Source organism: Engystomops pustulosus, chromosome 3 (assembly GCF_040894005.1).
Source record: "Engystomops pustulosus chromosome 3, aEngPut4.maternal, whole genome shotgun sequence".
Taxonomy (NCBI): domain Eukaryota; kingdom Metazoa; phylum Chordata; class Amphibia; order Anura; family Leptodactylidae; genus Engystomops; species Engystomops pustulosus.
In genome coordinates, this window is record NC_092413.1 from 133,351,821 (window position 1) to 133,375,669 (window position 23,849).

A 23,849-nucleotide genomic window follows, 5' to 3' on the forward strand; every position below is an offset into this window, starting at 1 on the left:
TGCAACATTGGAAAATGAGGAAAAATGTGTGTGAATACTTTAGTTTCTGATTTTGGGGGGGTGCGATACTGCAAATGACTGTGGTATATTTAGCGTTGCGGTGTGGAGATGAGTTGCAGGGAGCTGAAGACATCTAGTCAGGACCACAAGTTGTTATACTGGAGCAGAATTGTCACCACTTTTGCCTGTACTTGATTAGTCTGTGGTCACTGTGTGTGATAGCCTTCAGCTTGTGTTGGTTGGTAATGAGCCAAGCCTGCCATGTGAGTTGGGTGCCTAGTGAAGCTATTGGTTTGGGGTGGGTGCTTGTAGGTTCCTGTATATATGTATCTATAAAGCAATAATCCGTGTGTATACAGCTCCCTCCTGGCACAGGTGCTGCAGCCTGTACTGTGGATGGATGACAGGAGTAAGGGAAGTGTAAGCTCTCCATAGGGCGGGCACATCATATACACGAGCAGCTGCAGTCAGGTGACTCCGTTGTCACGGTGACAGGGACGCTGGCGCAGGCCCCTCCCCCTGTGCACAGGAAGGAAGCGGCCCGCTGTCTATGGATTGGCCGCTGTAGCGCTTATTCCCCGGCGCCGTTGCGGGCGGGAGGGATCGCCTGTCACGGGGTCTGCGGCTGGTGGCGAAGCAGGAAGCGACGAGATGGCGGCGGACCTGGCGATCGGCTGGAGCATCTTCGCGCTGGTGCTGCTGGTAGGAGCTGAGTGTGTGTTACTGAGGGGAGAGGCCGCCCAGCCAGGAAGTACGGACCGCTACACGGACATTACGTGTGTACAGGGGGGCAGAGAGGAGGGAGTGCTGCCCCTGCACGAGATCACGAGGGGAGTGGGCGGGGCTTGAGCGGTGCAGTGCTCCTTGTAGCACCCCACTTCCCGTCTACCGCAGCTGACGGGTGCCAGTCACAGCCTATACCCCTATCCCTCAGGGGGCTCATTGTCATGGGGCTCAGCATCACAACCCGCACCCTTACTGCACCAACAACCGCAGTACAGTCCCCAATGCCCTCACCCCCATAAATGATAAATACCACAGACCCTTATTCTTCGGGAGGCTTCCAGATAATCTAGGAGGTCCACTAGGAGAGATGGGCGCTGTTCACACATTACTTTTTCCGCAATGAATGTGTAGTTTGCCTAAACAAGTCTTGGAAAATGTAATAATAGTATAAAAAGAAAGTCTTGTGTATAGGGCTTATTGCAGCTTGTCCGTCTGTGGGAACTGTTAAAAACTTGGCGCGCGTCACTGCCGATCTCACCTTTTTAAATGTTTGATCCAGAGTAAGTTCTTCCGTATTTGGTGGATAAGGGATTATTTTTAAAGGTTCAAACCTGATAAATTCCCATCAACGTAATGACAGCATCCGGCAGCTTACAATACTACACAACCTTGTATCTTGCTAAAAAGTTTTCGGTCATGTGCATTCAGGGTTATCATGGTAATTGCCGATAAGTGGACATGTAATTTTGTTTCGCCTGCAAGATCAGAGCCAGCATGTGATGTTTCCTCCGCCACTCCGGATATATCTGGACGCTTCTTCCTCCTGCTACATCCGCTGGGTGGCTGCGCCCATGTGAAACGCTTGGTCCAATCTGGATAGAACTATTGCACAGATGCTGGCCCACTCCTCTTCACATTAGGGTTGCAACGATACCAGAATTTTGAGTGCGATATGATACCCAGAAAGTATTGTATTATCTGAATTTAGTGTTTTTAAGGTGCAGTCACATGGGGCGGAAATACAATGCAAACGTTTGGGGGCGGGGATCAGCCCAATCACATATGCGTTTCCAACAAAACGTAAACTATCAGTAACGGTCAGCCAGCGTTTTGCAAGGAGAGTTTTAGTTTTTTGGTTTTTTTTTATGACCGTTTATTTTATGTATTGTGAAGGTGGTAATGTTGCTATAAAATGTATCATTTATTTTGTCTTATACATTTTTATTCAATTTGGGTGTATTAATTATGTTTAACCCCTTCACACTCCGTGGCTATGAAGGGTGTATGAAGAGGGCTCACGGGCTGAGCCCTCTTTATACAGAGATGGGCTTTGCTGCATATCGCAGCAAAGACCCATCGCTAACACCTATCGCTTGCACCGATCGCGGGTGTTAACCTTTTCTTTGCCGCCGGCAAAGTCGGCGCCGCCATCTTTCCTCCGAACTTCTTCGGGAGACGGCGATCAATTACCATGGTAGCCTCGGGTCTTCGTCTGACCCGAGGCTGAATGGCTTCTGCCTATTCATTACAATGAGCCAGTGGCTCATTGTAATGTATAGTGTGCAGAAATTCCATATACTGCGATACATTTGTATTGCAGTACATGGTAGGAACGATCTGACCATCTAGGGTTAATGTACCCTATATGGTCTAAAAAAAAGTGAAAAAAGAAAATAAAAAATGTAAAAAAAATTATAAAATATTAAAAGTTCAAATCACCCCCCTTTCCCTAGAACTGATATAAAACATAATGAACAGTAAAAATCACAGACACTTTGGGTATCTCCGCGTTCCAAAATGCCCGTTCTATCAAAATATAAAAACGGTTACGGCCGGCGGTGACCTCCGAGACGGGAAATGGCGCCCAAATGTCCGAAATGCGACATTTACATCATTTTACATGACAAAAATGATCAAAATGTTGCACAGTCCTCAAAATAATAGCAATGAAAATGTCGGCTCATTTTGCAAAAAATTGCACATCACACAGCTCCGTGCACCAAAGTATGAAAAAGTTATTAGCTTCAGAAGATGGCAAAATTTTTTTTCTTTTTTGTACACATTCGTTAAATTTTTGAAAATGTATTAAAACGCGTATCACCACGATCATACCGAACCAAAGAATAAAGTAGAGATGTTATTTGGAGTGAAGAGTGAAAGTCATAAAAACTGAGCCCACAAGAACGTGACGCACACACGTTTTTTTTTTTTTTTTCAATTTTTCCACATTTGTTTTTTTTTTTTTTTTTTCTTTTTCTGGCTTCCCACTACATTGCATGTTATAATAAATAACATCACGGGAAAGTAAAATTTGCTACGCACAAAATAAGCCCACGCACAAGTCTGTACACGGAAAAATGAAAAAGTTATGGATTTTTGAAGATGGAGAGCAAGAAATGAGCGAAAATACCCTGCGTCCTTAAGGTTAAAAATAAAATGTATAGATTTCCTCAAAGATCACCATCTCTGTATACCAGTGCATAGAGTGTGTGTCGCCGTATAACTCTATAGACCAGTGGTGGCGAACCTATGGCACTGGTGCCAGAGGCGGCACTCGGAGCCCTCTCTGTGGGCACCCAGACCATCACCCCAGCATGAGGTTCACCAGACAGTACTCAAAGAATCTTCATATAGAATCTTCCTACAATGATAGACGTATTTGCCCTCCTCCTTTCAACTGCGTTGGTGTCTTTAGGAGGCTGAACGATTGAAAGTTGTCAAAGAACAAGGAAAAATAAATTGCTGCTTAAGTTGCTGTGCTGGCACTTTGCAATTAATAAGTGGCTTTTGGTTGAAGTTTGGGCACTCAGGCTCTAAAAGGTTTGCCATCACTGCTATAGACGCTCTAGTGCGAAGGAATCCTCCCAATGACAACCAGTAAGTCTATAGTCCAGTGCAGCGGTGACTAATCTTTGGCATTGGTGCCAGAGGCTGCACTCATAGGTCTCTCTGTGGGTAAGAAAATAGTTGACCCAGAGTTCCCCATAAAGGACTCAGGAAATTCAAGTTGTGCTTTCCATCATAGCCATGGCTAGTTCTTCGGGGCGTCAATTTGACAGATTGCAGGTTCAGGCAAGCAATCCGGCAATGCATCCGGGTCGGCAAACGGACAGGAATGTTGGGTCTATTTATCTTTAGTAGCAATAACTTACTACTTTAATTGCTATTTTGGACCTTTGAGATAAATAGGTGGATTTTGCTTATAGTTTGGGCACTCTTTTTCTAAAAAGGTCACCACTTTACTGGTCTAATGGATAAAGGCTCTGAATCTCCATTGCATGGTAGTGAGTGGAGGTTGTGGGTTCAAACCCTGGCTGCTCAAAAAAGGATTTGATTGGATAACCTGAAATAATTTAGAGACCTTGGGGGAGTTCCGGTGTATGATTACGGCCATACCACACTGTTGGGCGAATATACCCCAGGTCTGACCTGGCCAGAAAACAGGCATAGAAGCAAGTTGTCAAGGAGATATTAATCGTGAATATATAAGATTGGTTTAACTATAGGGTAATTACAAACTTTGTTGAAATATGTGGCATCTATTGAAGCCTCCAGGCCTCTTACAACATCCTGGAGATCCTTACAACTCTGACCTGCAGAATGTTCTGTGGTGACCTCGAAAGCCATTTGGTCACCTCTCCTCTGCACCTACCCCCACCCCTGCATCTAGGGATTTGGAAACAAAGAACTGTTTAATATTCCTGGACTCTCCCCTCTCATTAACACTTTGCCCAATCCTGAATGACCCTCTGGACTAATTAATGAATGGGAGGTTCTGAAATCTGACCAAACTGAGAAGATATAAAACAATATGAAATCCAAGAATTGGTGTTCACATTTTGGGGGCTGCCTGACAAGCTGAGTGTGTTCCTTATTTCTCCCACCTCCAGGGAATCAGGATTTACTTTAAGTTGTAAGTTTCTGTTATTTTTCTCCCTTTTATTTTATAACTGCTTTGCCGTGTTGTGTGTCCTTTTATTTTGTAATTCTTTTGTTTTTAATATCTTTTTTATGCACTGACCAACTTTTTGTAATTAAAGATTTTCACTTTAATTTTGGTCCCTGTATGCTCTGCGAACTCATAGCCTTGTGAAGTGTGGTTAGCTGTGTTACTGCTAAAGTGCTGAGTGTGCATGTTTAGTGGTGTGACAAGGTGACTGCTTGTGAAGAAAGAGTTGATGTAGAGTGGGATACTTATTGGTCCCAGTATAAATGCAATAAGTGGTGGCAGCGGGTCTGGTGCTGGAGCTGTATGAGGTGTGATTTATACTCAATCTGTGTCCTGAGTGAAAGGTCAGCGCAAGTTTGAGTAGGCTAAATTAACCCGTACAGTTGCACCGCACGTCACGTGACGAGGCGGTGGCGTCCTCGCCGTGACACAAGTGATAAATCTCCTCCTCCAATGTGTCAGGGAAGCCTCAGATGTCGAAACCCCATACATGGACAGATAATGGCATTTCCCTAATGATGTGTTCCCTGCTCTGCCGATAGCCAACATATCTTTGCAAAGGATCCATGTGAGGCCCTACAGTGCCTACAAGTAGTATTCAACCCCCTGCAGATTTAGCAGGTTTAATAAGAAGCAAATAAGTTAGAGCCTTCAAACAAGACCAGGATTTATTAACAGATGCATAAATCTTACAAACCAAAAAGTTATGTTGCTTAGTTATATTTGAATAAATTTTAAACATAAAAGTGTGGGTCAATTATTATTCAACCCCTAGGTTTAATATTTTGTGGAATAACCCTTGTTTGCAATTACAGCTAATAATCGTCTTTTATAAGACCTGATCAGGCCGGCACAGGTCTCTGGAGTTATCTTGGCCCATTCCTCCATGCAGATCTTCTCCAAGTTATCTAGGTTCTTTGGGTGTCTCATGTGGACTTTAATCTTGAGCTCCTTCCACAAGTTTTCAATTGCGTTAAGGTCAGGAGACTGACTAGGCCACTGCAACACCTTGATTTTTTCCCTCTTGAACCAGGCCTTGGTTTTCTTGGCTGTGTGCTTTGGGTCGTTGTCTTGTTGGAAGATGAAATGACAACGCATCTTAAGATCCTTGATGGAGGAGCGAAGGTTCTTGGCCAAAATCTCTGAGTAGGCCGTGCTATCCATCTTCCCATGGATTCAGACCAGATGGCCAGGTCCCTTGGCTGAGAAGCAGCCCCACAGCATGATGCTGCCACCACCAGGCTTGACTGTAGGGATGGTATTCTTGGGGTCGTATGCAGTGCCATCCAGTCTCCAAACGTCACATGTGTGGTTGGCACCAAAGATCTCGATCTTGGTCTCATCAGACCAGAGAACCTTGAACCAGTCTGTCTCAGAGTCCTCCAAGTGATCATGAGCGAACTGTAAACGAGCCTTGACATGACGCTTTGAAAGTAAAAGTACCTTACGTGCTCGTGTGGAACGGAGACCATTGCGGTGGAGTACGTTACTTATGGTATTGACTGAAACCAATGTCTCCACTGCCACAAGATCTTCCAGGAGCTCCTTCCTTGTTGTCCTTGGGTTAGCCTTGACTCTTCGGACAAGCCTGGCCTCGGCACGGGAGGAAACTTTCAAAGGCTGTCCAGGCCGTGGAAGGCTAACAGTAGTTTCATAAGCCTTCCACTTCCAGATGATGCTCCCAACAGTGGAGACAGGTAGGCCCAACTCCCTGGAAAGGGTTTTGTACCACTTGCCAGCCTTGTGACCCTCCGCAATCTTGTCTCTAATGGCCTTGGAATTCTCCTTTGTCTTTCGCATGTTGACCATGTATGAGGCTGGTCACAAGTTTGGGGAGGGTCTTAAATAGTCAGAAAAGGCTGGAAAAACGGATAATTAATCCAAACATGTGAAGCTCATTGTTCTTTGTGCCTGAACTACTTCTTAATACTTTAGGGGAACCAAACAGAATTCTGGTGGTTTGAGGGGTTGAATAATAATTGACCCACACTTTTATGTTTAAAATTTATTAAAATTTAACTGAGCAACATAACTTTTTGGTTTGTAAGATTTATGCATCTGTTAGTAAATCCTGCTCTTGTTTGAAGTTTGAAGGCTCTAACTTATTGCTTCTTATCAAACCTGCTAAATCTGCAGGGGGTTGAATACTACTTGTAGGCACTGTATGTCTCCTCTGAGGATTCCCATGCAGACTGCTATTAGGAGTCTGAACAACAGGATAAGACATTCAGTACCAGAAACCGCTTTGGGCTTGAAAGTATCCAGGTTTCGATGCTTACCTCAACCCTATTTCACACCCCTCTTTGGTAAGGTAGAGGTGACGTAAGGGGCGGGGGGGGGGGTAGTAATCACACCTGCACCATAGGGTCTCATTGTCCTGTCAAATGCCCAATGAGAATCCTTTTTATTCATTGTAGTGTTGGAGTCTCTGACAAAATGGACAGATTCCGAGTCCACAAACATATAATAAATTCTGAAATGTCCTTTAAATTTTGGTTCCTGATCTAAAGATTTAGGTCAGGGGAGAGCAACATTTATTGCTACAAGGCAATATTGTCATTCCACGAAAGTTTAAAGGGCCACATCAGTAACCAGCACTTTACATGCTACCCCATAAACTATAAATACTACATAACAGCACTAGATACCACCCCAGCAACCCCAAACTGCATTCATAGCGGAGAAATAATGGAACTGGAGACCCCCAGAGCAGTCAAAAAAATACTCTCCTTTCCTAGCTTTCCTCTCTCCTTTATGCACCACTTTGCAACTTTATATGCTCCTTCATGTGCCGCTCTGTGTCCCACCCTGGTTGTTTGCGCTGGCATCTAGACTCTAAGCACAACTATGCCAGTAGCAGGAGAGGACCTGGAAGTACAGCTGACAAGTACTTGCCAATCCTGGAAGTAGTACGGTCGCCGTCTCCATTCTCTGCTAAGGTGTACCGACATAAGCAGGGGGAGGAAGGAGGGGAGAGGGAGAATCTGGGAGGGGTTTGTTGGAAAGCAATTCTCTAAAAGCGTTGTGGGGAATTTGCTGATTTGTATGGCTTAAGAATGTAAAAAGTCCCTGCCTTTCTGTTGGGGTGTATGTGACTTGTCACATGATCTTTGTACAGGCACAGAAAAGAATTCTAGGAAACTTAAAGGAAATTTACCATCAAGTATGATAAACCAGGGGTGTTTACTCATAGATCCCGGCATAGTGATTGAGGTAATCCTCTTTTATATTCTGAAATCAACTTTTACATTTATGCTAATGAGCCAAAAGTGTTCCAACAGGTTTTTAACAAAGCCCCTCTATTCTGTAGCTCCACAGGCTGTTACACTGTCCAGAAAGAGGCAGTATAGCTACAGCACAGAGGGACTCTGGTAACACCCCCAGACCACTTCTAGCTCATTAGCATACTTTTTCAAAAAGTAAGTTATAGTAGGAAGGCAACTGATGGAAAAGGGCATAAATCAGTAAGATCATAGTTAATGGCAAGTGAATGGCTGTAATAGCCAAAGAAATACTATAAAATATTACATTTGCTACATGTAAAAGATGAGAGTGACAGAGTAAAAGCTAATGGTCTTTATTTCATTAACTATTGTGATTTTTAAATTGAGATAAAAAGTGAAGTTTCAGACTGCAGTAAATGTATCTTTAGTGCTTTCAGTAATTATATTGTAAATTGTAAAATGCAATTTATTTTGTCATAAGCTTTTATTCATCTTGTGTGGGACTGATGCCGGCCATTTAAGATTCCTGATGTTATAATTATGATTTAAAATATTGAGATTGTAAGGCTTGTTTCAGTGTTGTATAAAACTGAACCACTTTAAGTCATTTTTTTTTTTTTATAAAAGGAAACGTGTCCCTTCCAGTGGTAGTCACTGGAAGTCACTTTATCAGCTACAGCTTGTTCTTCCACCGTGAGACTGCAGCGTGTGGATGACGCTGGGGCGTCTCCAGTCAAGCAAAGTACCACTTACATTGTATAGTGGCCAGAGGTTGCAGGTTTTTTTATTTTTTTTAATGAGGAGTAAAAATGCTTTTGTTAACGAACTAAAAATATTCCTTAGAGTATGAAATGTGTAGTAACGTTGCTGATGTACTCCGTATATTACCAGCAGCTTCTAGTGTTTCTGTTCTGTGTGTCTTGCCTGTTATTCACTATGGCTGGACCACTGTTAAAAATAAATATATAAAAACTACTTCCCCAAACCCAGTGTTTTAATAAAGTTGTATCCTATTGTTCAATTTACAAATTGTCCTGGTCGGAACGGTTTTTTACTGATCACTCCTAATAATATAATAATTCATGAGAATCTGTGAAAACAGTGACCAGATGGATACCGATGGGTTTAGAGAAGTGGAAGTTTCTCATGGTTAACAGTTGGTTTGGTTGTGGACATTGAGCCCCGAGGTCAGAGACTGAACATTGACAGATCTTGTTAAATTATTACAAAGCAATTCCAATCCGCTAGAGAGTGCATGGTCTATGATGTCCCCGCTCACCATGACCCGACATCATGATGCCTGGGAGAGGTCAGGAAGGAGTCATATGATGCAGGGCACCAACAGCACAGCTCAGTGGCAGCCTCCATACCACATCACACATGTTAAGGACACCCGTCTTACAAACAACGCCTAGTTGCAGATGGACCCCTCTGGCCACTGTGACCTTTGGTGAAGCTCTCTGGATGCATTACTTTAGTCCCCGGCTGCAATGATCAGCTGTAAGGTGTCTGTAATGAAGTTTTATTGGAAATCCTTGGTTCCATTACAGCAAAAAATTTGAAAATCCAATTGTCACTGAGACAAAAAAAATTTTTCTCTGGAGTTACAATTCTAAAATGTACAGTTCTGACTTGCATACAAATTCAACTTAAGAACAAACCCAAGGATCCTATCCTGTATTTATTCTGGGACTGCCTGTACTTAAAGCCCTGTTCACTTAAAGGAAACCTACCATTTGATTTGATGCATTATGAAGCAAACATACTGTATTACAAAGAGTGACAGGTTCTTTGGATTTCGTGTTATAGAACAAGAAAAATTACACAGTCAACGATATTTAAAAAGGTTTATTGCAATACAAAAGTACATAAAGAGTTAAATAAAATGTAATACTCACAACACTGTCAACTTTCATTGATGAGCTCCGGCACACAAATCTTCACGGGCTTATCAACTTACAACACTGTCCAGCATCATTGATGACCTTCCGGCAGGTAGGGGTCTTCACGGACTATCACCAAGCAGTAGAATGACAGGTATTGACAGGTAACATCAAATTTGTTCTCGAGGCGTCCCACAGAGATACAAACTGCAACAGTATATAGCTAGCTTTCAAATCTGTTCTGTTCTAATCTGTAAGTCTCTCTTCTGTCCTGCCACTAGGTGATAGTCCCAAGTTTTTATACCCTATGTCTGCGTCACCAAACTATGTGGAAAAACATATGTATGCATATGTTTTCTCTCATTATTCAACTAATGGTATAGTTTCCCATGAAAGTGGCCAGTTTTCATTGGAAAGCATCCCAGGAGATGAGCGCATCCCAAAATATAGGCGCATCCCAGCAGGTGTGTAATGCCTAACAGAGTGCCAAATAAGGATAAGAATATGTCAAACTTAATGAGAATAAAAATGTCAAATATAATGAGGGCCCAAATATGTTGATTTGGGCTCATTCACAGTTGAAATAAGGTTACATGAACTGTCTTTTATAGAGAAGACATGTTGTATCTTCGACTCCATTTTGGTTTTCCATTACACATACCTTGAGCAAGCTGTAGCTACACTGCTGCAGGATCATATCCTAGATATGGTTAATTAGGTTAATCCCTGTTCTGAGTGGTTTTGCTGATTAAACAGGCCCTCTTCTGCAGATAGTGTTTAACTTGCTGATCAGTGGGGGCCTCTGTGATGGTGAGATGGTAACGAGAACTGTAGTCCCGATGGGAGTCTAAGGTGCCTCTGTTAGAAACCTCATCGCTGGAGCCGGGACCAGAAGCTGCAGGTGCCAGCTGTATGTTAAAGTAATGAAATGAGTTAATGAAGGATTAATGAAATGCCATATTTTCAAGAAAACCAAAAATAATTACTTGAATTCAAAATGCTTGGGGTACGATGACAACGGGCATTTACATTGCATTTTGAAATGCAAGGCAAAAATGGCTAAGAGTGGGGCTCAGCACAAGAAATACTTGCGATCATTGATGAATGCCATGTGCTTTGCAAGGAGAGCTTTAGTCTATGGCTGTTCATTATATGTAATGTAAAGGTTTTCCAGGTAATTGAATTATTAAAAAATGAAATGATAATGTAGAGCTGTATCTTCAGATATCTCTCTACATAGCAGTGCAGTAAGTGTTGTTACCATTGTGACTCTATGTAAGCTCTAGTGAAGCTCTTAGTTAGATAAAACTTCCATTTACAATAGGTAACTGTATAGCCTAGTGGTAAGGAACACTGTATTGCACTGCTAGAGAGCGTCCCATCTGACCCAAAAATAAATTGGATAATTTAGAAAACTTGTGTTAGTGGTAGCCCTCAGATGTAGAAACACCACATTTATGGGCACCTCATGGTATTTCCACAGGACATGGCTCCTGCTCTGCAGATAGCCCGACTCGTCTATTAAAAGGATATGCTCCTTCTCTTCCGCCCCACATCTTCTCGGAGAGGATTCCCCTGCAGGAACTCATTCTTAGTTAAAAGATACATTGTGCATCATGCAACCTGACTTGAGTATAAGTGGAGTGGGATTTTTTTTTTTTTTTTTTTTTAAGCACAACAATTGTGCCGAAAATTGACTAATACTTGAGTACATATGGTAATAACCCACTGATGAAAATACTTTGTATGGTTCTAGTCACCGTTCCCTTATAATATGCTGTCCCCAAAGAGTCCAGTATGCCAAACAAATCCTATTCCATTTCTGTTTCAGGCTATTGTGGCTTTTTGCTGGGTTTACATAAGAAAATACCAGAGTTGTCAAGAAAGTGAAGCAGTGTCTACGATCACGGCAATATTTTCTCTGGCTATTGCTCTCATCGCTACTGCCCTGCTACCTGTGGACATTTTTCTTGTGTCTTTTATGAAGAATGAAAATGGAACCTTCAAGGTAATAGATGCTTTACTGTCTTTCCTTACTACTATCCATCTAATATATTGTAGTCATTATGAATCTATACTACAATAAGTGCATTAAAATTGTGAACGTACTCCTTTCATGCTGCACCCGATTCCCATTTCTGGCAAACACCAGTCTCTGTACTGCGACAGTGAAAGGTTCTAATGAGATATGTGAAAGATTAGTACCGGTAACCCCTTCAATGGAAATCCTAAAAAGCTCATTATCACCATCAACTGCCATTCACCAAGTCACCCCATTATTAGCTATGGTTAAGAGCTGTTACATAAAGTCACTTTAACAAAAAAAAATTAATCTTGCATCAGAGATGTGAACAGCTACAACTAACATTGCCCACTTTCCTCATTCTTAAGATCTAAACACTGGAGGGTCCTCAAGTGGAAATAGATTTTTCCAGGGGCAGACATACCATTAGAGAAACGTATGGGTATAGGTAAGGGGGCTCACTTGAATGTATTTAGTGTTCCTGAAACTCACCCCCTACTCCAACTGCCACTGGGTTTGATGTATTTGATCAAATGCTTATGCATGCTAAATTATTACATAACAATGATGGAAAAGAATAACACAGCCCAAATAAAGCTAGCTTCCTTTATGACTGATTCCAGGTACAGTAGAAGTATATGTGTCTACAGAATAAAAGGCACAACTGGAGTGGGGACCCACAATAACTTCTATGTCAGGGGTGGCCTGATACAGTGTTTGGGTGCTCTCTATTCAAGTCTACGGGAGTGACGGTTCTCCCATTCACCTGAATTGAGTGGCTCTGCAGAGGTAGAACATGCATCCATCATGTATTTATGGCATGTACTGTGGAAGCTTTTGTCTGTGTTTAACATGTACTTTTATCCTATATAGGATTGGGCAGAGAATAATGCCACGCGGGCTCAGATTGAGAATACTGTTTTAATTGGATATTACAGTAAGTATATGTGTGAACTTGCATGTAACATTATTACACTTCAGTTATAGCCTTCACTTTTTTTGTCTAATCTGCGTATTTTGAGGGATTCCTTTTGTAGGGATTTCTACTTATGTAAGCTTGTGTTGCTGGCAAATTGGGTATTTATTGAATTACTTATTCATTTTTATTACTGTATCTGTAGAGGTTGAATAAACAGCCATTTAATTTTTTGCTGAATAAATGGCACAAGATTTTGCTGGGCAGTACATTGACGGCTATGCCCAAATCATTTAAAAGAAATCTCCAATCAAAATCAAGCATGATAAAGCAGGGACACTTGTTTATAGATTCCAGCACTGTAACTATGGGGTTCTTTAACTTTTTAAATATATGCTAATGAGCCTGAACGGCTACAGATGCAGTTCCCAGTGCTGCAGATTCACAGGTTGTTACAGTATGTGCAAGGAGCACTCACCCTTCCACTGTGTGGTGTAACGTGATTACATTAAGCAGAGGAAAAGGTGAGTGCCCAGAAGGTTGCAGTGGCAGGTTGATACAGATTTTGCTTATTGTAAGAGGCTGTGAATCTGCAATACTGGGAACTGTCTCGGTAGCCTTTTTGGTTAATTAGCATAATTCTAAAAGTTACATTTAGAAGGGAGGAGGAAATGGATAATAAATATAAGAAGATGACCAGTCATTGTGTCTGGATCTATGAGTAAGTGTCCCTTTTTTATCCGTGCTTTATTTTGATGGTAGATTTCCTTTACGTTTTAGTGTTTGTGTATGTATAGAATATGTATTTTAGGGTATCTGTGCATATTCTAAATCATGAATGTGAGGTTCTGAACAATTGTTGAACAAATTCACTCTATACAGAGGAGACCTCTACAGAACTCAAACACTTTTCTCTCTTTGAATGTGCGACTACCTGTGCTTTGTTCCTAGTCAGACATGGTCACCTTGCTAGAGTGTGCAGTACATTATTTTACCTGTAGATTTTTTATTTTATTTTTTTATCTTGTCCATAGACTTAGAAATAAAAAGAGGATTGGAATGGTCGCTGTACTGGCCCTGCCAATATTTGTACATTGTAATGATTTGGCCATTTCTTTTCTAAACAGAAAAACCTGAAATTTTGTAATCTATCATTGTATTGTATTCTAGTCCCCCATTCTCCTTGGTTGCTCTCCTCTGCACCCGTTCCATTTCTACCATATCCTTTTTATACACTGGTGCCCCAAACTTTATACAATATTCCATGTGTGGTCTGACCAGCGATTTGTAGGGCAAAACTATTTATCTCTTGATAGTACCGATAATTTTATTTGCCTTATAAGCAACTGCCTTGCAATGGTCGATAAAATTAACTTCTTTAGCCATGTGTTTAATTTCAAAATTGTGAAAAAGTCTTGATTTGGCAATTTTTGCATGGGATGCTAAAATTATATACCATACTCGTGTATAAGCCGAGTTTTTCAGCACAAAAAATGTGCTGAAAAACGTCCCCTCGGCTTGTACACGAGTCAATATCCAGCTATAAAGAGTAAAAAATACTTAAAAAATAATAAACTTGTATACTCAGCCTCCGGTGGCCCCAATGTGCAGCGCTGCTCCCCCGATGTCCGCATCGCTTGTCTTCAGGCGTCCGCGCCCGTCTTCTTTCTTCTGCGCGTCATACTAGGCGGCGCCCAGCAGAAGAAAGAAGATGGGCGCGGAAGCCTGAAGACAAGTGGCGCGGACATCGGGGGAGCAGCGCTGCACATCGGGGCCACCGGAGGCTGAGTATATAAGTTTTTTTTTTTTTTTTTTTTTTTTTTTTTTATGCTGAGGGCAGGCTGTATACCACTGGGGGCAGGCTGGGCTGGCTGTATACTATAGGGGGCTGGCTGGCTATATACTGGGGGGGTCTGTGACCAATGCATTTCCCACCCTCGGCTTATACTCGAGTCAATAGTTTTTCCCCATTTTTGGTGGTAAAATTATACTCAGGTCGGCTTATACTTGAGTATATACAGTATTCCTTTTTGTGACCTTATTAATAAATTATGGAGGTAATGTAATTTTAGTTTCACAAGCAATTCTAAATCTATAAGCAGAGCTTATATGAAAGGACAAATGTTTCATAAGCACAAGATGCACCCACTAATTGATCAGAATGTACCATTAAGCAAATTTCGGTTATAAATACAGCCACTAAACCGAATAAAGGAAATTACAGTGAAGTACAAGTATACAGCAACTACGCTTACCTACAAATAATTATACCAAACAAGCAAAAATGAAATCCATCGCCAAAAAATGCAATAAATCTTGGTTTTTTTTATTTATACAAACAAATCCACAATCAAATTAATGTATGGAAATGGTACAGCGCTGAAGGCACACTGTGAGTGTATAATATCAATATTGGTAAATGCACAAGGTCTATCAAAATGTAACATAGCAAACATGCTATCTTGAAATGATATGTAGGTTAACTGCGCTATCGCAAAATATACCTGCCCAATGCAATTATCACCTACTCCTGCCTTCTTCTAGGGAGTAGCTGACAAGTGCATGACATCTGGGCCTTGATGTTTTTGGCTGGCACTAGTTTGTTTCCATTAGACAGGAGCCAACTATATGCCCTTTCTATTTCAGCCTGATGGAAGCAGGTAACTGAGTGGAAAAAACAGAAATTAGCCTGGACCTTTAAAGGTTGAGGCCGTAATCAAACCAGAAATTAATCCTAATGACAGAAGATGTACTAAGCTCTCCATGATACTATTTCTTGGTTATATCTACTTCTGATACTGACTTCCAAATGCTGGTGAATGGTGGTTTTGGAATGTATTGCAGAATTGATCCACTTTTTAAAACCTTTTCTCTCTCCATACAAACTATGTTAAGTATTTTCTTATGTTAAGAATGTTAACTGTCGATTGTCAATTATGGTGCGTACTCAAAATGGACCAGCGGTGTGGGTAAAACTTTACTCTATCCTTCAAGTAGCATCAGTCCACTTTGGCACAGCCTTGGCTATGTTTATCCATCTCCTCCCAGGGGTTTTTTTCTTTTTCTATATGCTTGAGCGCAGATCTCTTATCACATGAATCTTGTCTTTACTTTTCATCTATGCTGCATATATTGCAAATACTGAATGTAGGATTACATCATTTAATTTTAAATGTTAAAAATATAACATTGAATTACAAATGCTAGGATTATCGGGAGGTAATCTATGAACATGTATTATTAAAGGAAGTCTTGTATCTATTGTACATTTGTTATACACTATATCTGATCTTTCCCCAGCATATTTTCTTGCCTTTAGTTAACTCCACTAGTTCACATGTCGACGCGTTGAATTGAATGGTGTAAATACCAGACTGTATAGAATATGGTTCATTGTATATTATAAAATTCATGACACATTTCCATCATGCTCATCTAATTTAATTAATTAATTTGATCATTTATAAAGCAATTGAAAGTTGAAAAATGTTTTGCTTAATATGTAAGGTGTGTTTAATTTTATTTAACCCCTTAAGGACCAGGCCCTTTTTTGTTTTTGCGTGTCTATTTTTCATTCCCCACCTTCAAAAATCTAACTTTTTAAAAAAATGTTTTCCATGTAAAGAGCTGTGTATGGGTTTGTTTTCTGCGTAACAAATTGCACTTCATAGTGGGGGGTATTTAATATTCCATGCCTTATACTGGGAAGCAGGAAAAAAATTCTGTATGCAGTGAAAATGATGTAAAAACACATTTGCCCTATTTCTTGTGGGTTTGGATTTTACCGCTTTCACTGTGCGCCCCAAATGACATGTCTACTTTATTCATTGGGTCAGTATGAACCCGGGGATACCAAATTTGTATAGGTTTTATAATGTTTTCATTATTGGGTGGGTGGTATAATTTTTTTTTGCGACTTTTGATGACGTTTTCAATGCTTCTATTTTTAGGACTGTATGATCTTTTGATCACTGTTTATTGAATTTATTTTTTTTTTTTTTGGATTTTTCAAAATGGCAAAAAAAAAATCCAAAGGATTTTTTTTTCGACTTGGGGCGCTATTTTCCGTTACTGGGTTAAACGCAGTGATAAACTGTTATTATATTTTGATCGTGCATTTTTGGACGCGTCGATACCTAATGTTTATTTGTATGACTTCTAGGGAAAGGGGGGTGATTATAATTTTTAGGTTTTTTTAATATCATTTTTTACTTTTATTCTTACTATTTTTCAGACTCCCTAGTGTACTTTAACCCTAGGATGTCTGATTGACCCTACCATATACTGCCATACTACAGTATGGCTGTATATGGGGATTTTGCACACCATCTATTATAATGTGCAAAGGTGCTGGCACCGATCACGGTTGTCAGCGAAGGGGGTTTTCTTCATTGTAAAACAAGCACTCGGTGAGTATAAAGAGGGCTCAGCCCGTGAGCCCTCTTCATACACCCCTTACGTCTTGTTGTGCATGGGGTACTTCTTATTGCGCTATGGTGGTTAATATTAGCGTTGCCAGATGAGAATAGCATTTGCTTTAGTATTGAATATGTTGTGGCAACACACACCTCTCTTATGCAGGGTTCAATTGTTTTTTAAAATCTTTTTGTAGAGTAAAAAGTCAGGAATTTTAACCTAACAAGTTAATCGTAATATTCTATAGTAAGAGGCTGATTTGGCAACCATTTATGGGGTATTCCCACGAAGACAAGATTTTAAAATATACTCGGGATAACAAAATAACACATTCTCTATTCTCGATTCGCTATTCACAAAAATATAGCATTTCACAGATACAGGGAAGAGGTGACTAAGTAGTCCTGTGTGTTTTATTGATTAGGTGACATAGCAGAGCTGAGTGTGTCATTGTGTCTGTTTAATCTCATGACTCTGATCTGTCTCTTCACTTTTAGCTATTGAATAGTCTACTTGTAACTAAACCCTGTGCCCTGATAATCTAAGCACATTGTCGATATACTGCATTTCATAGCACAGAATAATCATAAAGTGTTTGCCCAGCTAGTGCCCACCCACACTCTGGAATTTTACACTGACCAGCTTAGGAAGCGATGGGAGAAAAAACAAAAATTAAACCTGACTAACATTGCAAAGTAAGGGGTTTAAAAATGTATCTTTTATTGTTTAAACATCACTATGGGATTAAAATTGGAACTTTTTCTTTCATGGGCAAACTCCTTTAAGTAACAATGTGGGTGATTGAACTTTTTGAAAGGTAGAATGTTTTTTATTTTTATTTTCCACACACAACTTCAACACAACTTTTTTTTTCAGGGCCTGGGAAAACTGTTATAAAGGGCGTTGTACTTTGGGTTTACTACTTCACATGATATATTGCACAAGAGTTCATGTGGACCCATCAAGCCTTCACCGCATCAAGTTATAAAAGATAAAAATCCTACACTTTTATTAAAACACAGTTATGACTTCTTCATATAAACCAAGCTGCATCATGGGAAAGCTTTAATGTTCCTTCATGACATTACAATTTCTGAAAGGTCAACACTATTTCTAGATGAATGATATGATTTAGTAAAATGCTAAAGGTAAACCAGCAATACTTTATTATATCATAAAAACACAGAGTTAAGGCATTTCATTGACGGCTGGCTTTGTTCTAGTATATTAAAGTTGGCCAGGCCAAGCATAATATGGCACTGTGCAGATGGCCGCCTTTTTTAATTTTCATAAGAGAAAATTTTATCTATTTGTTGCATTTATATTCCCTTTCAGTCATTCTGCACCAAAGAACTACGCAATACTGTGCAGGCATGGTTACTGTCGAAACCCTTGTCCTCAATAAGACTTATGGTGTTGGTTTATCACAACTGATGAGACCTATTTTACTCCCAAAAAGTTGAATATCCATATTGTACTGCACCAAAATGGGTTGCAGACATATGCCAATTTTGGTGCAACAGTTGTGATAAATCCCATCCCCATGGGAAATTTTTATAGGCACCTGCAAAAGCTTCTGTTTCCTACCTACAGATTTTACTAAGGGGACCTTCACAATGCTCTTGTATATGCAGTTAAAATATTTGACTTTTAGCAAATTCAGAAAAATGCCAGACATGATATAGCCCATTGGCTTTGTCCCATCAATACGTTTTGAATTCTAATAGTACAACCACAGGTATTTGTAAACCTGGAGTAACCCAAATCATTATTGCTGCTTGAGTTCATTCATATTGTTGTTGCTGACCCAGTACTATGTATCGGCCAACTTGGCAACAGGAGCGTTTCCCTTAGCGGTATGTGTTTGTGTATGGAAAGCTATAACAGATGTTCAGTGGCAATGCTTTCAATTAATAAGGGTGGGTGGGGGGGGTAATGGCAATATCATTGAGTAAAGGCTGATGGAAGATGTGTCCCTGAACCATGTCAAGCAGACAGGATATTTGAAGGAGGAGTTCAGGAAAAAGGGACAGGAGTATTTAAATAATAATACTCAGTCATTCTAAATCAAAGGTAAAATCTCAACTAACACTTATGTGAGGGCCACAACAATGGTGTCTACGTGTAATGATAAAGGAAGGTGTCAGATTGGATCGGTGACCATTTTGGTGGAGTTTGAGTAAATGATTCTGAATCCACAGCATTGTTTTCCTGCTCACTAAGATGAGTGCAGGCATTCCTTTCCAGTGCCTTTTTTCCTTTGATCTGTAGCTTCACTACTGAGCACGTACATAAAGTGCTGCAAAATCCTAGAGGAAGGGTTCACAACCCATAGCCAGGGTGCCAAATGTTGCCAATTGAGCTTCAAGTTGCGGCCCATAACCACTCTTTGGTGCAGGAGACCGGGTCATCTCCTGCCACTCTGCTTGGTATACTGGTTGTCTGTGCTGGTGTCAGGACACATTAGTGGACCCAGAAGTGGTAAGTATTTGTCAGCTATACTGTACTGCTCTTGTGTCTTCTTCTGCTCCTGGCGCAACTAAGCTTGGGGTCCTGATGCTGGTGCAAACAGGAAACAAAGCTGAGTGGCACATGGAGAGAAGCTTTAATTATGTTGTGTTGTTGTGTGTTTTTTTTTTTTTTTTTTTTTTTTTTTTTTTTTTTTTTTTGCAGTTCTCCATTATAATGGTCTACTCTGGGGTCTCCACTGTTATTACAGTATTTGGTTGCTGGGTTGGCATTTGTTTCGGTGTGATATTTATCTATCTTTGTGCTATACGGAAATTCTGATTACTAGTGCGGCTCCTTAAAGTTGAGCACTATGACAATATGGTCCTTTGGGCCAAAAAATGGTGTTCACCCCTTGCCTAAATCCTTAGATCATGAATATGACAGACCTTTTTAAAGGGCATTTTTCATAATTTTTCCAAATCCTTACGAAAAAATAATTGGCACATACTGCATTGTACTGACTTCACCAATTTAGTATATAATTTTGGAGTCTCTCCATTTTCTTTGGCACACAGCAAAGATAAAGAGCTGAGGAAGGCAATTGTGACTGTAGAAAGCCTGTCCTCTATCCTATCATCCTATAGTTTTTGTGATTTAACGTTGGGTAGTTCCTTTTTTGGAGCCCTCCCCCCCCCCCCCAGCTTAGAAAGGTGGCCTCTCTGGATGTAAGAAACCCCAAATACTCAGTATCCTATTTATACCAGCATCCGTTGCATTCTGGCACTTTTCTTTAACATTTCACCTAGGCGCCATTATTGTTGTTGGTTTTTGTTTTTTGTTATTTTATGGAAAACTAACATAAAAAACAAACACACTGAAATATAGCAAAAGTGCTATACTCTCTTTGCTCCTTTCAGCGATTAGCAATCTAAATCTCTTACATATGTTTTATGTTCTTTATTTCTTTTTATGAACTTTATAGAAAATTAGACTAAACCTTCAATAATCAGATTTCTGACTGGTAATAGTCACACAGGTAGGTCACCACATTATAAAGGATGTGTTGTCCTGGATACATTTTGCAGATTTCTGTAGCTTGTAAAATATTCTGTATTTGAAAGAACTGCTGTATCTATTAATGCATGTGGTGTGCTAAAATATCCAAATATAAAACCACTTTAAGCATTATAGATATGAGGTACTATTTTGTTCAAATTACTTTAAGTACCGTGTATCACAGAAGTCTTGCCGCAGTGTGAAATGGGTTCTGATTTTATGTTTCACTGTTCTCATAAAGTGCATGAAAAGGGCTGATAAAAAAAACCATGTACATTTTGGAAAAAAAGATAAGCAATGTATTCTTTTTACAGTATATGTGAGGCTCCTATATCCTCCTTGCAGGGAAGAGCCTTCCCCATCCCTACCAAGTGTTTTTTAACTAGAGCTTGGTTTTAAAGAACATGTACCACATGGATTCAGTAGTTTACATAGAGAACACTTAAATGCTGATGTGTGTCCCCTGAAACAGGATCTGTTCTTCCTTTTATCTCCTAATTGCCTAGTTTTGGAGAAAATAGACTTTTAAAATGTGTTCAAATTAGCCTTGGGAGGGGCTCATGTCTATGTTACAGAGGCTCCGTCTTCTGCCAATTATGCATGCAAGTGTTTGGAGTTACTGACTGCCTTCTGCCTCCTGAGCTAGAGAACCGGTGACCTAATTAGCAGATGATGGAGCCCGAACAGGCTTTTATAATGGAGACCGGCGTCTCTGAGGCTCATTTGCATAACTTTAAAATACAAAACAAGACCATTTGAAGATAAAGGAAGAACGTATTTCGTTTACATATCAGGATACAAGTGTGTTATTGTGTCATACACCACCTTGAGGCCGCAATCCGCGAAACACGAGTTAGGGCACCAGGCATTGCTATCACCTAAAACATGGATAAGGATGTCACCTTGTCAATAGGCATGTAACCTATTGAGATGATTTTTGTTACTATTACTAAAAAGGGACTATAGTGGCATACATGAGCTTTGATGCAGTTGTGCTTATACCCCTGTACTTGCCCATGTTTGTGATGCATGTGCCTGGAATCTTGAGATATCTAGTAATATATATATAATTTATTTTTTTTTTTATAGTACAATAAAGATCTATTGTTTCTAATTTTAAAAAAATGTGTACTTTGTACCATATACTCTAAGTGTTTCTGGTTAAATATATATTGTAGGAGTTGGTATATGTTATGATGGGAGGTCAATGACTGGTGACCTAACCCATATGGAAAATTGGTGTATGAGGATGCATTTGTTATTGAAAGCGTGTAAGTTTACTCGGTGGACAATATTGCATCCATGTGGTAGACTTCCTTAAGAAAACTGTAAAGGTGCTTTTTTTTTTTTTTTTTCTAAAAAACAAAAGCTCTTGGGATGTAGAACAATGTTGCCTATTATCTTTGTACCTATATCCATCAGTTTCTTTGCTATAGCCCTCAGATTATGTCAGTGAAGAAGTAGCTCCTTCTTCTGCCTGTACTCACAACCCCTGGAGTCAGTCCTATAAACAAATGTACAGTTTCATAAGATGGGAGGGGCTGCTGCTCCCTGCTCAGAGGAGAAGGTCATGTGACCGTGCCGTCTCTGTGCATAGCATAGCTGGATGTGTTCAGGACTGTAGATACAGATGTCTCCTACATAGAATAGTGAGGTACAAGGTCCTCCCTTTTCCCTATTGGTTCCTTTCATCCCTGTCTGTGATGTCTCTTTCTCTCTCTCTCTCTCTGCACCTTGTACTGTTCCCCTCCCCCGTCTTGCAGTCGGCACTTTGTGCACTGGGCAGATAAGCTCTTTACCCTTAGTGCTCACACAGGCTATGCACTTCATGTTTATATTTTACTTATGATCCACTTATTACTTCCCTGTTCCTCCATGCAAAGGAAGCTGCCAGCTTAGTAACCATATACATCCTTTATGTACACTGCAGTGTTCAGTGGATTTATTTGTCGGAAACTAAATGGATTTAATGCTTACTTTGAGAGAAGACAAGGCATAATGGGATCTGTGGACAACTTAAATTTGACTCCGCTTGAGGGCATAGACTGACAGATATTAGTTTCCGCCCACTTCACCACAAACTCTATCAAAACAGAAAATGCCATAACTTTGGAAAGAAAAGGGCAAGCAACACAATATGGGGAATCACATATATGAGAATTTGATAAAAATCATTATAACTTTACAGTTTTGCGTTAATTGAAATGTTGTATTCATCAAATGAAGCAACTCCATAATAAAGTATTGTATAAATGTATTTAAAAATAATTTTAATGCTCTGTGGAGTAATGGAAAGAAAAAACCTACAGCAAATATCCATTATACTGCACAGTAGGCTATACTGATGTTCTATAATATTGCTACCCCTTTTCCTTCTCAAGCATTAGGTTCCTTTCATCTAAACTGATCTTGTATAAAACCAAGTCATCAGGTTTTTACTATTATATCTAATAATGATAAATATATATTTTTAGTTTTTTTATAGATAAAACTGTGTGGGCGCAATCTAGAATAATGCTGTATGAACCTGCCATTAGGTTTTAATAGTGAAAACCTGAAAGGTCCCCTATTAAAGCACATTATAAATTGCAGAGAGACCAAAATCTATCAAGATAAATAAGATCCTAAGATAAATTTGGCACACTTGAAAATTTAAACAGGATTAATAATTCTGGGTTGTCATTTCGCATCTGCTCTGATTCTTCTTTGGAGCTGAAGGTTTGTCCATGCGAATGTCACCACAGTCATTAGAAAACCATGCGTGATGTAGACAATGGTCTAGTAAGAACTAAGGTGTGTGTGTGTGTGTGTGTTGTCTCTATTTTATTTTATCAAATTGCTTTTATCTCGATGAAAAGCACTGGCAGAACGGCTTTTAGATGAGTTGCTCTTGTTTTTATTGATCCAGAGGGAAACTAAATAAAAACAATTCATCAATTGAGGTTAAAATAATTTCTTTAAGACTTCAGTAAATGGCAGATCTTGCCTGGAGTGAAAGGCAATCTTGAAGGCAATTCTGTTTACTCTCATATGAGGTTTATTTTCTGAATGTTTCTTTCCAATCTTTAAGATCAAATGTCAAATCTTTACAACTGTTAATGTGAAAAGCCATTTCCTTCAATGATGCTTCGTTTCAAATCTCAGCAGGTTCCACTGTGTTGTGTATCCTCTGTAAGTCTTATATCACTAACTGTAAAGACAATTA

At 39.9% G+C, this 23,849-nt stretch overlaps 1 protein-coding gene across 1 annotated transcript in view; it reads left to right on the top strand.

Moving 5' to 3' along the window:
* The first annotated feature begins 509 nt into the window (after positions 1 to 509).
* Positions 510 to 23,849, top strand: part of LMBRD1 (LMBR1 domain containing 1) — a 142,873-nt gene continuing 119,533 nt past the window's right edge. Inside the window, exons 1-3 of the mRNA XM_072142187.1 lie at positions 510 to 702; positions 11,614 to 11,790; positions 12,679 to 12,742. Coding sequence (XP_071998288.1) covers positions 652 to 702; positions 11,614 to 11,790; positions 12,679 to 12,742 — 292 coding nt within the window. The 5' untranslated portion in view covers positions 510 to 651. The remainder of the gene's footprint in view (positions 703 to 11,613; positions 11,791 to 12,678; positions 12,743 to 23,849) is intronic.